Raw genomic sequence first — 15583 nt, 5'->3', positions numbered from 1 at the left:
TAGTTTAGTTTAGTTTAGTTTAGTTTAGTTTAGTTTAAATCAGCCAGCATGCGGAATTTGGAATAATTAGATCGGTTGTAGGTAATTTACTCTGGTTTGCCAAGATAATACCCACTGGGTTATTTTTGTTATTTAGTCACATTGAAACAGCCTACTTCAATTTATTTTATTAGAATTTTACAATTCTCAATGGTAATATTTTCTTCCAGGACTGCATCTATCTTCTCATCAAGTGTCACCTATGTCACTGTCCCTACAAAGAAAAACAACAACAACAACAACAACAACAAAATCTTTCCCACAATATAATGCTGCCTGTGCCACCTATTAAGACTATGGAAAGGATGTTTGGAATGACGCAAGAATTGTTCACTGTGTGTTCTACAACTTTGCATTTTGTGCGTGTGTGTGTAAATTTTTTTTATGATGTAAAGCACTTTGAACTGCCATATTCCTGAAATGTGTTATACAACTTGATCGATTGATTGACAGTATGGCCACATTTCCTGTTAGGAACCTTTAAAATAAAAGATTTTGGAAAAAAAAAAGTTCAGTTGTGTGTTTTTACTGATTAGACTCCAAGAGTCCAGCTTTTACTTATGAACAGTATACCTGAAATATACATTTTATTACTTTCTAATTCAAGTCATTTAGTTTCAAAATAAAGGGTGGTAGAAAAAAACGATTTTGTCTCCCTCTGGCGTTTGAATTGTGAACTTTGAAATCTACATAAAAATCAGAAGGCAAATGAAAGCATCTTATACTTTATATAAAAAGCCCTAGTCTGAAATTTAATTAGTTAAATTTGAAATTAAACTTTTTATTAATTCATAAATCGTTAATACCTTGAACCACTTCAGAACTTTGAATTCACTCCTGATTGATTGTTGAGGTATTTGGGGTTTAAACACAAATTAGTATTTCAGATTAAATTCAGGAGTCACTGATATATTTTCCTTTACATAATTTCTCAAGAATTCTTTTCAGAAAAATGTATAACTGGAAAGCGAGTGTAATTCTTTCACACACTGTAAATAAATCTTTGCATGTACACAACCTGTCAAAAATGATTTATTAACAGCCTTTAAATCACAGTTTATGAAAACAAACAAATAAGTGGAAAACTTTAACCTTTTTGGTAAAAAAAAAAAAAATCTAATAGACCCAATTTATCGCATGCATGCTATCTTTTTAAATGTCAAAACAAATTAAAAAATAAACATACTTATCAGATTCAAGGCTCCAGTTAAACAAATTGTATTCACCAGATTCCGATATTACAAGAACCCTTATTGTAGCATAACTTCCCACAGAGAAATGTAAAATAATCTGTAAGAAGTAATTGTTTTTCACAGCATCACTTCAGGCACTATTACTGGTAACCTTCTAAACTTAAAATAATTGGAACTGAAATATTCGTACGTTTATAGCTTGCATTTGCAGTCCTAAGACTGTTCAGTAATTTGTGACTTGTGAACTGATGCAGAGGCTCTTTTCTTTTACCCACAGGCCTGTTTCTCTTCTAGAGGCACTGGGAATCTTGCTAAGCTTAAAGGCATCATGAAAGAAGAGACTTTAAATATTTGTCTTGTAGCCTCTTCCAGAAAAGTGAAAATGTGGGGTCACTTGTTCTCTCATTAAGATAATGATCCAACATGGCCAAATCAACACAGGAAAGGAAAACCTTTGGGCTGAGCTAAAGGGAAGAGACAATAAGTGAGGAGGAAGCACAACAGATAGCTATAAAGCAGAAATTACCAAAGATGGCAACAATGCACAAGTAAAAAAAAAAAAAAAGTAAATCAAATTCCACCAGAGAGATTCTAAGTCACTATATGCATTCCATTTGCCGTTACTATTGAAATACTCAATAGTATTGCGATATAAAATGTATGAGTACATTTTATATCGCAATGTATATAAAATGTACATTGCGATATAAAATTATTACATTTTATTTAATGTAATAATTTTATTTATTAAATTAAATAAAACGATCATTTTTTATTTATTTTATTTTTAAAAGCACGATTGTTTAAACGCTAGGGGGCGATAGCAGACGTTAAAAAGAAGAGTGGAACCTGACCAACTACAATTTTGATTGCCTTGGGAGTTTGCTGAAAACTGCACATAATGAATATATTTTTCGAATTCGTTTTTAAAAGCAGTGATCTCCCACACCTGTTGTCGCTTTGATGTTAACCTCATGCTGTGTCACAGTGTTCATTTTTCAACCAATCAGAACGTTGCCTCATGTAAACAGACTTATCAGAATTAAAGACCTACTTCCGACGCAGATGTATTTAATTGCCGCACCAACGTGCTTTCACAACATTCCTGCCAGTGAGACGAGAGTCGGCAGCGTTTGTCTTTTGTCCGATTCTTAAGTCATCTAGCTTCAGAAAAATGGTGAGTATCAATGTTATATTCATGGCATAGCTGAATTCCTAAAAGTCTATTAAATTGATGGGAGACTTTTGAGGAAAAATGCTTCGTTTGCCTCGACGGATTAAGACGGCTATTCCCTGTTTTGTTTTTTCTCTTTTTGCTGACTATGTGTGGGAGGCGACGCTCTATTTAAACTACTTCTTAGAAGTTTTGTGGTCCTTTAGTTAATAGAAGCTGCAGTTTTTAACTTCGGAATGTCTTCATTAAGCTTTATAGACCGCGTTTGTAGAGAAATCGGCTCCACCTGTGTCCCTTTCAGTCAATGAACTGGAAGCATTATCGGAGTTTTGTTCCCACCAGGGCTTCTATTATTGGGCTGTCAACTGAAAACCTACTTATCAGATTCTAGGCTCCAGGTAAACAAATTTTATTCACCAGATTCCGATATTACAAGAACCCTTGTTTGCTATGGGAGGAAAAGGGCAGCTTGTCCCTAGGGGTTTGAAGCCTTGAGATGTAATTGAATCCATTTGTTTTTTGCTCATAACTTTCATCTTGCTCCACAGCGTGAATGCATCTCCATACACGTTGGTCAGGCTGGCGTCCAGATCGGTAATGCATGTTGGGAACTCTACTGCCTGGAACATGGGATTCACCCAGACGGCCAGATGTCTGGTAATGAGATGATTGGTGGTGGAGATGATTCTTTCAACACCTTCTTCAGCGAGTCTGGAGCAGGGAACCATGTTCCCAGAGCTGTTTTTGTGGATCTAGAGCCCTCAGTAATTGGTAAGCAGATCACTTGTTAAGCTTCAACATAAATTCTCAAGGTTACTAGAAGTCTAAGTCGGTATCTGTCAGATGAAGTGCGCACTGGCACCTACCGCCAGTTGTTCCACCCTCAGCAGCTGATCACTGGTAAGGAGGATGCTGCCAACAACTATGCCCGTGGACACTACACAATCGGGAAAGGGATCATTGATCTGGTTCTGGACAGGATTCGCAAACTGGTAGGAAATCTCTGTAGTTTTATTTTAGGTCAGATGATGCAGCTGTTCCATATTGGTTTCCTTTTTTTTTGTCACCAGTCTGACCAGTGTACCGGACTTCAGGGTTTCCTGGTTTTCCACAGCTTCGGTGGAGGAACCGGCTCTGGTTTCACCTCCCTACTGATGGAGCATCTCTCCATGGACTATGGTAAAAAGTCCAAGCTGCAATTTTCAGTCTACCCATCCCCCCGGGTGTCCACTGCTGTAGTGGAACCCTATAATTCCATCCTCACCACTCACACCACCCTGGAACACTCAGACTGTGCCTTTATGGTGGACAATGAAGCAATCTACGATATCTGCTGCAGAAACCTCGACATCGAGCGCCCCTCTTACACAAACCTGAACAGATTGATCAGCCAGATTGTGTCCTCAATCACCGCTTCTCTTCGTTTTGATGGAGCCCTTAATGTGGATCTAACAGAGTTCCAGACCAATTTGGTGCCATATCCACGCATCCACTTCCCTCTGACCACATATGCCCCTGTGATCTCTGCTGAAAAGGCATACCACGAGCAGCTCACTGTGGCTGAGATCACAACTGCCTGCTTTGAGCCAACCAATCAAATGGTGAAATGTGACCCTCGCCACGGCAAGTACATGGCTTGCTGCCTTCTATACCGTGGTGATGTGGTGCCCAAAGATGTCAACACTGCCATTACCACTATTAAAAACAAGCGGTCCATCCAGTTTGTGGACTGGTGCCCAACTGGCTTTAAGGTTGGCATCAACTACCAGCCACCCACTGTGGTTCCTGGTGGTGACTTGGCCAAGGTTCAGAGGGCTGTGTGCATGCTGAGCAACACCACGGCTATCGCAGAGGCTTGGGCTCGGCTAGACTACAAGTTTGACCTAATGTATGCCAAGCGGGCCTTTGTTCATTGGTATGTGGGTGAGGCGATGGAGGAGGGGGAGTTCACTGAGGCCAGAGAGGATATGGCAGCCCTGGAGAAAGATTACGAAGAGGTTGGCACAGATGCCCAGGAAGCTACAGAGGATGATGTAGGAGAAGAGTACTAAAGACTTGTATTCCTTGTATAAATGTGCTTAATAAAGAATGGTGTTGCATTATTGTGCTTCTTGGCTCAAAGTGGTGTAAATGTCTTCCACTTGAAAGATGGTCTGGTTCACATGGGACAAGTGTAAAGCAGATTGGAGGTGACAAACTTGGACCGTCTTAATAATAATAATAAGCCCACTTGTAACAAGTGAGCTCTTGTGTCAAGTATCTTAAAAAAAAATTGCATTCATTTTGTGGTGGATAACAGATGTGATACCTTAAAACCTATATTGCATTGCTTTATGCAATTGGCGCACACAAACGATACATTTTATAATTAAGATGAGGGGAAAAAATGGACACACTTTTGCATTTCCTCTCCTACTTTGACCCTGTCTAGCACTTGCCAGTGATCTCAGTTAGTCTGCTTTAAGCTTCTCTACAGTTTTTGTCTTGACAAAACTGTGGACCAAATGGGGAATATTTGCTATGTTTTTGCCTCTTGGTTGATTTCTCAAACATTACTTAAAATCAAGCCTTCTTATGAAGTATCAGTACATTTTTTTTTTTTTTTTTTTTTTTGCTTATTTACCACAAATAACTGTTCATTCAGTTATTTACAGAGCTTAGAAAAATACAAATACTCTTAACATTTTTTTTAAATACTTGCGGTCAGATAAAGCTTCAGGTTAGGCCAGAGTAGGACTGGCTAAGATCTTTCCTGTCATTGACCCTTTAGCCTATATCTGACAAGTAGGGATGAGGAAGGAAGGGTGGGAGGGAAATTAAGGAATTTATAGCAGCATAATTGTAGCAATATTACCATGTGCTGCACACTTTTTCTTTCCCTATTTAAAAAAATCTGAATGACACTGCCTGAAATTGCAAAGAGGAAACTAACATACAAAAACATCTTAATCTCCAACTGTATTTCTGAGAATGTCCAGAGATGTTTCAGGAAATTTGCTTCTGTTTTTTGTAAATTGAAAATTAAAGATGTTTTCTTTTTCTCCAGGTAAAGATTGCTGCTGGGATGACCGAGTCAGTTTTGTTGGTTGCCTTGCTCTCACACAACTCTTCCCACAAAGTCTATTTGAGAGTTTGAATTTTAATGGCTCCTCCAAAACATGGACTTTGTTGCTCTGAAACAACTTTGTAAGTAATTGTACAAGTCATTGTCCATTCAGATGAGCCAGCTGTCCCCAAGCTTTAATTTCCTGGATGATTTAATATTTCCACTTAATATTATTTTGCATGATGCCATCTATTCTACAAAGCTTACCTTTCACTTCTACAGCATAACACCCCAGAGCATTACACTGCCACCACTGCACTTTCTTTGCCAGGCTTGCAAGGTCATTATGGCTAAATAATGACATTTTATTAAATTAGACCACAGAACATTTGCCCACCAGGCTCTTTATCTTACTGTTAGAGTAATGGCTTCTTCCTCACTGAGTGGCCTATCAACCAGTTGAAGCACAGGCCTCTTCTTTATGGATAAAGTCCCTCCATCTATAGTAGTATCACACGATCCAAACATGCTGATGAACCTAACCCTGAAATACCATGATTGTAGAAGTGGACTTCTTCTCTTTGGATTGTTTCACAAAATCACAAAAGTAATTATGTTGGAGGTGTTGCCCTACAATCCATCTAAAAAGCAATGTTGGGAGGAAGTAAAGTTCTGAATTTAAAGAATGCAGTAATAAATGACTGAAAAAAAAATTGGTCCATTATTCTGGGAGGTGGCAAAAAATAATTGTGATACTAACTGATCTAAAATAGGAAAAGTGGAAGTGAGATGAAGTAAAAGAACGTAATGCCTTTTTAAAAACACATCCAATGGACAGTCAAAGAGACATTGTATTAAAATGTTTTAATAAAGTTCACATTAAACACATGGCACACACAGCAGTCAGAGTTTTACACACATAATCAATCTTCCTCCTTTTATTCCTTCTTCTTGAACACTTGGTGGCAGACTTTGTCGAGGACTGTGATTTCCTGTAAAAAAAAAAAGGCACAGACCTTCAGACTTGGAGGAAAGTGATGCAACAAGGGCGTCTATTGGTTGCACAAGCAGGCAGAGCTTATATCTGCATGTTTCAAAAGCATTTTATCATTATTGCCCAGAGACATGAGGCAACTCTGTGTGATGCAACTGGGAACGATTGGTTCAAGTAAATGAAGTAGAGTTCTTATGTTTATTCTATTAATGAGGAAACTGGGAATAAATTTACACCAGTTGCCAGTGTGTCACGCTTATTCTCACCAGGTGCAGCAGGTCTCCCTCGATCCAATGCTTCCAGCCGCGATTTTCTTTCTCCCCCTTCTGTACACAGACCAGCTTGTCCCCATCCCAGACAACCAGGCTCTGACATATCACATCACAGACATTTAAAGCAAAGACCAACACATTTAGAGTCCAACACCCCCCCCCACCCCCCCTTCATTGACCCTTTGGTTGCCCCACCTTTACTTTCCGGTTGTCCAGTCCCTTTGTGTGCTCCTCAAACTCCTCCCCCACGGTATAGTTGACCTCATAGTTTCTGAAGGTACTCAGGGTCTTGGTTTCAAACTTGTCTCCATTCTGCACAATTACTTTTGTCTGGTGCAGGTGGACGGCAATCTTCCTGGTGGCAAAGTCGATGTCTGGATTTGTGGAGAGAGGTCAGATGTGGTCAGGAAACTGACTCTAACGTATGTTTTTGTAAAGTTGTGAAAACCTCTCCTGGATGCTGATGGCATTCGTGAAAACACAGATGTGACAATAACCCGTCAAAAATCACCTTGAATTCAGTCAGAATAGATCTGAATGACTTTCTTTGACCCAGGCTCTGCCACAGTGAACCACCCATCCTAATCGTTTAGATATTCATATCCTATTTGCCCTAAAGTGGAAATTCAATTTCTTTCCATCACTCTTACAGATGGGGCACCATATTTACCCATCTGACTGATAGTTTCTGGCCCATTTCCATAAGTATCTCATTTTCCAATCTGCTCCAAGGAAATGTGTCTGAGGACTCAAGGATTACCCCGGATTTCTTGACTGAGCTCATTGCACTGTGGCTTGTTTTTTTGTGAATTGCAGATAAAGTCGTCGTGAAAAATGAAAGTGTTTCTATAGGCTGATCAACGACGCGCAAGGAGGAGAGCCAGCTCTCCTCCTGCATTCTCAGCTGATCCAGGGTCAGAATCTGTCTTTTATTTCTTGGATGGAGAACGAAGAAAATACAGAAGGGACTGAATCAATGCGTATTTGGCACAGCAACAGACAGCAACTGCTCATAGAGAGGAGGTTAACTTTGCCTGACAGCAGCTCAATAAAGAAATGAAGCAGTTGCACATCACACCTCTTTTTTTGGCTTTCCTTTCCGTCCCTCTCCTACCAGCATTCTTGTTCTCTCTGTCACACTGGTGTTACATTTTCTGCTAAGATGTTCCTTTCTTCCTGACTCAGTCTTTTAGTATAGCACTCTGATTTGAACAAGACCATTTTCATGATCAATTGAACAAGATCAAATTACATGCGTTGCATCAGGGTGGAACTTACCAAGAGCCTTCATGACATCCTCGAAGTTCTCATTCTTCACCATCTCCCAGCGTCCATTGTAGTCTGCAGGCATTTTGTCAGCGGTTTGTGAGAGGAGGTAGCAGCCTGCCTTGAGATATGTTTTTCCAACAAAGGGAGAGAGTTCAAGGGCCCAGCCCTTTATATACACTTTGTTTCTGTGTGTGTGTTTAAGTGTGTGTGTGTGTATGAATGTGTGAGACTATGTGGACCAAAGGACATGGTCCGCCTGATGATTGCTTCAGGACATTGGAAGCGTGTGTATGTGGCATAAAGTTCATGCTTCCTTCGCTGCATTGTAACCACTTTACAGAACATGTTTTTCTGTGGCAGAACATCACAATATGAACGTTGTTTTGTAGAGAGTGGACATGACTCTCTGCACTATAAAAATGCATTTTGAACGTTTGTAAACTTAAGCTGTAAAAAAAATTCAAAATATTCTGGCCAGAATCCTTATTTGATTCTAAGAGGGAATCTGTGAAGGGAACTAAAGATTAGGGTGATGGCAAAGACGCCATCCAACCTCAAAGACTCGGACCTAATTGCAAAAGATTAATGGAAAAAAAATAATACACATAGCTTTGTACAACAGGCATCATAACAGAAGCTTATCTGCAAGAATATTTAGCCAATTTCTGCGCCTTTCCTGTTTTTCTTTAATTTATTTTTTCTGCATTTTCCTTTCTTCTAGTTTCTTTTGTAGATTATCTCAAGATTTATCTTTGTTGGAGTATAGAAGGTATTCCTTGAGGCAGTGAAATGGGTCAGGTCCAGTTAGCAGTTATTCTCATTTATGCTGGTGTCCAGCAGAGATTGCTTACGCTAAGATGGTTGTGTGGGTTGTAATATGAATGGCATAAGTATATCAGGTTAGAAAAAGATCAATAACTTCTATAAGAATTGTGATTAGGAACATTTCCATGTCATGGCACAAAAATGTATGTTTCTCTTCGGCTTTAGCTAATTCAGCCATAATGCTAATGCTAAACTTGCTAACACACTAAGCTTCTTAGATGCTGCAGTTGCAGAAATGGTTTAAATGGCACAATAATGTAAGAACAGACTGCTTCTTACTGTTTCATGCTTGGAAACCACCATACAAACCACTTATTTTGTTTTTTTGTCTTAACATGGAGGACAGACCAGATGACTTCATGATGATAATGTTTCTATCGTGATACAAGAGAAAGAAACCTGATATATGACCATGGAACACAAATGGACAAATATTACTTGAAGTCTATAAATGCTGACTTAATATAACTTTATATCAACTTTGTACAAATGATTTATTTGATTAATTAAATTCACCAATGTAGTCCAAAAAAAACTTTGAATTTAGCAAACTGTTTTGGACAAAAAGCATTTGAAATAATTTTTTTTTAGCTGTTAAACATATGTCATGTCTACAAAAAAGTAGAATTAAAATCACCAGTTTTATTGGCTAAATTCTAACAGCTTGTTTTGTCAGTGTTACTATGCATTTGTTGCATGTCCTCTAGGAATCTCCAGTTGTTTTTTTTCCATCTCCATTTCCTCCCATCAAGCTGGCGCCTGCTTTTACTCCATCTAATGGGCTGGAATGGGGGGGGGGGGCGAGACGGAGAGAAGCTGTAAGACAGATGTCCACCAATAGGCAGGAGCTCATTTCTTTAGTGCAATTTTTTGGAGCAGAAATGTTCTTTTCTCAGTTTTTTTTTTTCCACAGAAAGTTTCTTTTACTAAAGAAAGCATATTTCGTTCTCTTAGATGGAAGTTCGAGTACATAGTTGCGCAAGTGTTCCCTAAGAGTCCATGCTTCAAGCTCTCTTTTTGAATCACTTTAAGATAAGACGCCTGTGCTTCAGTCTGAAGGAGCTTCTTTATCAGGCAAAGTGTGCGGGTCTGCCTTGATAAAGTATTTATGACAACATTTTGTGTGTTATATCTCTGAGCCGCACAACTCTGGTTAATGAAAAGTTTTTAGTTTTTGTTGAGGTTTCAGGCAGTGGTTTGTGATTCTTCCAATGAGAATTCAATCAAATTGCTGTCTAATATCTAATCTCTTCCTGTTCTTTATCTAAGAAACTTTAACACAATATTGTGTAGAGTAATGTTTGATATCTAGAGCTTGCTCGTGTGCTTTAATGTGGGGAAAAAAATCAGCTTAGGTGATATGGTTTTACAACAACTTTATGATAATGCTCTATCTGAAGATTAATTGATCCTGTGATGAAGGACTTGTATGTGGAGGGTCAAAGGTGAAGCAGCATGTGAAGTTTATCAGAACTGATAAGATTATTAGAAGTGCAGAAACATCTCGCCTCAATTCATGCTTGACGGATCAAAATAAATTGTTCAGCTGAATTTTACCTTGAACTTTTTCTTGATTCTTCTATATTTCCAGTTAACTCTAACTTAAAAATTCAATATGGCTGCCATGCAATAGTGCAAGTTGCCATATTAACCCCTTAACTGCCACCTTCAAAATCCTTACACGTAAGTCAATGGGTTCATGACGACACTTGTGTCATCATGATAGTTAAGGAGTTGTACTTCTCATTGTTTGTTTTGCAATAAATTTACACTTGAAAAACAGATAAGTAGACTGTGATGTCATTTGCACAGCCAAATTCCACTAAAACTTAAATGACCTTTTCACCTCTATGTATATGCATATTTCCTACCAATTAAAATAACTGTATTAATCTAAAAGGGAAACTGAATGCGGTTATTATTTAAATTTCGTCAGTTGTAGATGGTGATGGCTGTGGTCAGGAAGGATCTCCAGTAGTGGTCATATTTGCTGTTAGACGAGCTCATGAAGAGGATGTTCAGCGTTGTCAGTTGTGTTTTTTAATGTGTGCAGAATCCTTCATTGCACCAGAACAGTCCCCAAAACAAAACCAGCCTCTTTTATTAGCTTGTTATTAAATCTGTGGATGTTATGCTCTTACCCCAGCAGATGGTGGCAGAATATATGGAATTCTCCCTAATGAACTTATATAACATAACATGACATAACAGGAACTTGCTTCTAGAGTAAGAATAATTGTGCAAAAGTGTTTTTCTCCTAAGCTTTCACCATGGGCTTCTGAGTCTGACCGAGGTACTTAACAGCAGTTGTGGTCAAGCAGCAGCAAAGAACATCATGCTTTTAATAAACAGAGTTGCCAACACACATTTTATTAGCTGTATCAGTGTTAGACAGACTTGATGAGTCAGGCTGAGCAAAGGTCAGATAGCTGTCTAATGGCATGCTTTATTGAATAGTCTGAGTTTCAAAAACTTATTTGTTATGATCTCGTTAAAAAAAATAAACTGTCTTCACTACTCGAAGTAATGATGTTTATGCATTTTAATTTAAATGTTATACATGTTATTTGCACACAGACGTAAATTTATAAGTGTATTTTATATATATATATTTCAAAAACCTTTAGATTTTATAAAGTTGTGGTGAAAGAACCTGCGTGGGGGTGACGGGCCCTATTAGATTTTTTTTTTATTTTTTTTGTCATGGGACCCAGAATTCATTGCAACACCCCTGGCTGTATTACATATTTTTTGTAGCCCCACTTCCTGGGGTTGCTGTGAAAAGTAAGTTGGTGAGAGAGTGAAACAAACACATGAGAAAAACTTCTAACCTGGCATGAGTAATATATCGCTTCACAAATGTCACATGTTTCCGGCTATTCATACTCTGTAGTCTGAGGTTTTTTCAAGTCTGAGCCATATCAGTTTGAAAGTGTGAAAGAAACCCTACACTGATGATGAGTTGTGGGTTGGTAAAATAAGTGTGGATTTTCTGGTGGTCTTTTGACATTAGAATTCCTAATCGGACATTTTTTCACCACCATAAATTAAATATTCTCCTAACCCTAACCCAAAGATTCAAGTGAAGCATTTATATCTTTAGGTATTTACCAAATTTCTCCACATTTTTGCATGCTGCCACAAAGGGGCAATGTTGCTGCATGTCAGTGGTGGCTTCAGTGTTTATGCATCAACTGTGCAACTTGAGGCCAAAATAAGATCATCACAAGTTATACTGTGATCCATGCGCAGATTAAACAGAGCCATCTGGTAAACAAAAAGGTTGACAGAGCAGGATCAGCTTTACTTGTTCGCTGACTGGTTTATAGTAACTATGAAACAAAAGGAAGAGGCGTGAATTTGCACCATGAATCATTAATGCATCTTAACTCACCCCAAATGCATTTTTGCCTTATAGCCCTGAAGGCCCCAAGTGCTCATATGCATAGATATTTCTTGTTTGGACCGATTGTGTTTGTCTGTGTGCTCTGAATACATCCCAGCTGTAATTTCCACCTGCCTGTATGCATATGCAATGTGTTTAAACAACGTTCGTGCCAATTCACATCTTATAGCAGTTGACAGGCTTTGATCTAATGGTATAATTTTGTTTCCTTTGTCCCTGGGTTTTTCTCCTCTCCCTCTGAGAGTAGAGTTTCTTATCCCTCTATGGCAGCCTAATCTTATAACGGTAAGACCTTGAGCATCGTGCTTGCGTGCTGTGTCGCTCGATACAATTTCAATATCCTGTGTGATTCAATTCAATTTGCTTCATTAACTTGACATTTAAAGCAACGGTTTAGTGCGCTGTCTTTACATCCCCTTTGCAGCTCCAGCGGTGGCTCTCTCTTCTCGCCAATATCTTCCTCCTCCCCGTTGCTTTAGGAACATCAAAGTTAAGATTAATCACAATCCTCGGAGGAGACAAATGACTGAGAGAAGGCTGCTCTTGCCTATGAAACCCCCAAGAGTAGATGTGTTTGTGATATATTTTCGGCCCACCCATGGATTTTAATAGTGCTGCGTCTTGCTGTGTGCTTTGGCGTCCCAGTGAGTATTGAAAGGGCCCGAATGTTCTCACACAGTTGAATTATTCTGGCTTTATTCATAATTAAAACCAACAAATCGCATGCACACATTAGAGAAGATTTGACGTATCAAAACAAGATAGAGTGCCGTGTAAAAGTATTCACACCTGTTTAATTTGATCATGTTTTGTGCCTTTACAATCACTAACTTCAATGTATTTCATGACGGAACAACGCAGAGTAGTGCAAGTGGAAGGAAAATTATACGTGGGTCTCAAAATTGTTTATACCCCAAAATTGCAAAAGTCTGAGATGCATTGTCATTTCCCCCTCTTTTCTCATATATAATGAAAGTTACATAGCAAACAGAGTCGGTCTCTGTGTAATCTAGTTTCAGTATGAATGCAACTGTTCTATGAAGGCCTCAGAGGTTTGTTGAATAATGTCAGTGAACAAACACTGCTGCGCTGGAACACAGGAGACAGCTCAGAGAGAGAGGCTGTAAAACTATATCCCGATTCTTTGAACATCTAACAGAGTTCTGTTCTAAGTAACACCTAAAAATGGAGACAGGATGTCACAACTGCAAGTCTACCAAGACAGAGTCAACCATCTAAACTGACAGACTGGGCAGGAAGAGCTTGGATCAAAGAGGCAGTCAGGTGTCTCATGGTAACTTTGTGAACGCAGCAAAGTTCTGCCAAAAGCATAACCATTAGTTGCAGACAAACCTTTATTCAACACTCAAATAAAATAAGTTGCTGCGGTTAATGGTAAAACATTGTGGTGGCAGCCCCATCCGTGAGAAAGGTTTTTCCTCAGTGTGAGCTCTGCTTATCGTTTTGGTAACTAAGTTTCTGTTAAATTGTCGTACAAATTATAAACAAACTTTTGAAATGTTGCAACAAAAAAAAAAAAAAAAAAAAAAGAGTGTGTGAGCAGCACTAATTTCTTGGGAGCGGATACCTCTGAAGACCTGTCATGGAGCAACAACACTGCATCACTGCCCAGGACAGCCCATCAGCTCCTACACTTCCTCTGGAAACAGCAGCAGGACATTTACATTACCCACAAAGCCCTTCAAATTTGCAGATGACAAAACCAACCCATTTCACAGGCTCTTCAGCCTGCTAGCCACTAAGAAGGAAGTTGTGAAACCTAGTGAACTGGTCTCACCGTGAGAAAGCTCAATTGCCTCTCTTCTCTGTCCCCCAAAGCCAGAATAAGAACATTTCCAAAAAATGGTAAACCATCAGTTTACTGAAGTACACGCTTGTATGCTTTTATAATACTGAAAGCATACAGCAGTCTCCACCCCCAGACTGCTGAAGTATGATTGGCAACCTGATTGTAACTTCAAATGGCAAATACTTCCAGAGATGCAGTAGCTTGAAAGACACTCTATGTAACCACACAAACAGATAAAGATGCAAAATAAATCCTGCTGGAAGAGCTTTGCAGTTTCCAATTGAAGGGACAAAAGCTACGCAAGTGCCAGTCAATTTTTATGGCTTCTGCACACTCACAAATAGTGTGCAGTCTTTCAGAGAGCAGAAAATAATAGGTCTGCCAGTTGGCCAGCCTCAATGTCAATAGAGGGAACCTTTTAAGGTGTCAAAAAACATTCTTGCAGCAAGGTACCTGTGGAGGTGTGCTCCATGTCAAGGTCACCAAGAAGAACTGTAGGCGTGTGCTGTTCTGGAGAAGCTGCCAGGGGTAAAGCGCAAGCCTTGCTGAGCCTCATGTATTTCTGTGCTCTCATAAATGTATGCATATGTCCACTCTTGTGCATGGCTGTTTGGTCATTTTTTTGTTAAAAGCCTCATCTTCCCTGAATATCATTACTCTTCCTGCCTGCTTGAACCAGACCTCTGCCAGCCTGAGCCCTGACTTCTTCCTCTCGCTGTTGATCAAATCTCGTGTTCCTCCTCTGCATGTGGCGTCCTCCTCCCTCATGGCTACCGTCATGCAGTGAAGGCTTCCTCCAATCTGCATGGTTCTTCTTCCCTTACTCACAAATCTACAAACCTTCCAGATAATCAGAAATCCCACCGCAGGCTCTCTGCATTTTCTTTTACTTTTTACCTCGCAGCAAGTTTGAGCTGGAAAGTGGAGAGCGAGGAAGGGGGATGACAATGCTAAATATTTTATGTATCCCTCTTGGTAATTCCGCATGGCAGGAACAAGACCTCGTTTACCAGAGAAACATATGAAACCGTGGGACTGATTGCTGGAGCCAGAGATGCTCTCTGCGTCTCTATTTTTTGCTTTTCTGCTCTGAAATAGGCCTGGATGGTGATACATAATGCATGTGGCTTCCTCTGTGGAGCTGGAAAGGGCTGAGGGTCCTGGGGGGGGATCAGCCTGGGATAGGGTGTCCAGATTTGTATGCTGGAAATAAAGAGAGGAGAAATATTAGTTTTTTTAGTTTTTATTCTCAATGTTCTAAAATGTAAAGATATATATATGAATTTTACTAAAAGCTTGCTGTGCTTAACATCCTTTATACTTTCATAGTGCTTTGCAAAACTTTTCAAATTCATTGAACTTTTTCATATTTGTCATATTACAGCACCAGACTTGGTCTTTACAACGGACTTCATTAGTTTTTCAAAAAGTAGCACATAACTATAGAGCCCATCTGAGTCAATACTATGTAAAACCTTTTTACTGCAATTACAGTTTCGAATATCCATCCATCCATCCATCCATCCATCCATCCATCCATCCACCCATCCATCCA

General features: G+C 39.3%; 2 protein-coding genes across 2 annotated transcripts; one reads left to right on the top strand and one right to left on the bottom strand.

The window, feature by feature from the left end:
* The first annotated feature begins 2305 nt into the window (after window positions 1-2305).
* LOC103474941 (tubulin alpha-1C chain-like) lies at window positions 2306-4513 on the top strand. Its single transcript, XM_008426226.1, has 4 exons — window positions 2306-2409; window positions 2955-3177; window positions 3250-3398; window positions 3477-4513. Exons 1-4 carry the CDS (start codon window positions 2407-2409, stop codon window positions 4455-4457), a joined length of 1356 nt encoding a protein of 451 aa, XP_008424448.1. The 5' UTR covers window positions 2306-2406; the 3' UTR covers window positions 4458-4513.
* Window positions 4514-6301: 1788 nt separating this feature from the next.
* rbp2a (retinol binding protein 2a, cellular) lies at window positions 6302-8142 on the bottom strand. Its single transcript, XM_008426224.1, has 4 exons — window positions 7997-8142; window positions 6914-7092; window positions 6713-6814; window positions 6302-6444 (listed from the first exon to the last, which is right to left on the bottom strand). The coding sequence occupies exons 1-4, from the start codon at window positions 8067-8069 to the stop codon at window positions 6391-6393; spliced, it is 408 nt and encodes a 135-aa protein (XP_008424446.1). The 5' UTR covers window positions 8070-8142; the 3' UTR covers window positions 6302-6390.
* Window positions 8143-15583: the final 7441 nt, after the last annotated feature.

The sequence above is a fragment of the Poecilia reticulata genome, linkage group LG13, assembly GCF_000633615.1.
Source record: "Poecilia reticulata strain Guanapo linkage group LG13, Guppy_female_1.0+MT, whole genome shotgun sequence".
Classification (NCBI taxonomy): domain Eukaryota; kingdom Metazoa; phylum Chordata; class Actinopteri; order Cyprinodontiformes; family Poeciliidae; genus Poecilia; species Poecilia reticulata.
The sequence above is the reverse complement of the archived record's forward strand: the minus strand, read 5'-3'. Positions and strand labels throughout refer to the sequence as shown.

Excerpts from the sequence above, each read along its gene's own strand:
- LOC103474941 (XM_008426226.1), top strand. Across the intron at positions 3,178-3,249 it reads TCTAGAGCCCTCAGTAATTG|ATGAAGTGCGCACTGGCACC; the intron begins GTAAGCAGATCA and ends GGTATCTGTCAG. Across the intron at positions 3,399-3,476 it reads TGGACAGGATTCGCAAACTG|TCTGACCAGTGTACCGGACT; the intron begins GTAGGAAATCTC and ends TTTTGTCACCAG.
- rbp2a (XM_008426224.1), bottom strand. The coding sequence starts at position 8,069 with ATGCCTGCAGACTACAATGGACGCTGGGAGATGGTGAAGAATGAGAAC. Across the intron at positions 6,815-6,913 it reads TGGACAACCGGAAAGTAAAG|AGCCTGGTTGTCTGGGATGG; the intron begins GTGGGGCAACCA and ends GTGATATGTCAG. Across the intron at positions 6,445-6,712 it reads AGGGAGACCTGCTGCACCTG|GAAATCACAGTCCTCGACAA; the intron begins GTGAGAATAAGC and ends TTTTTTTTACAG.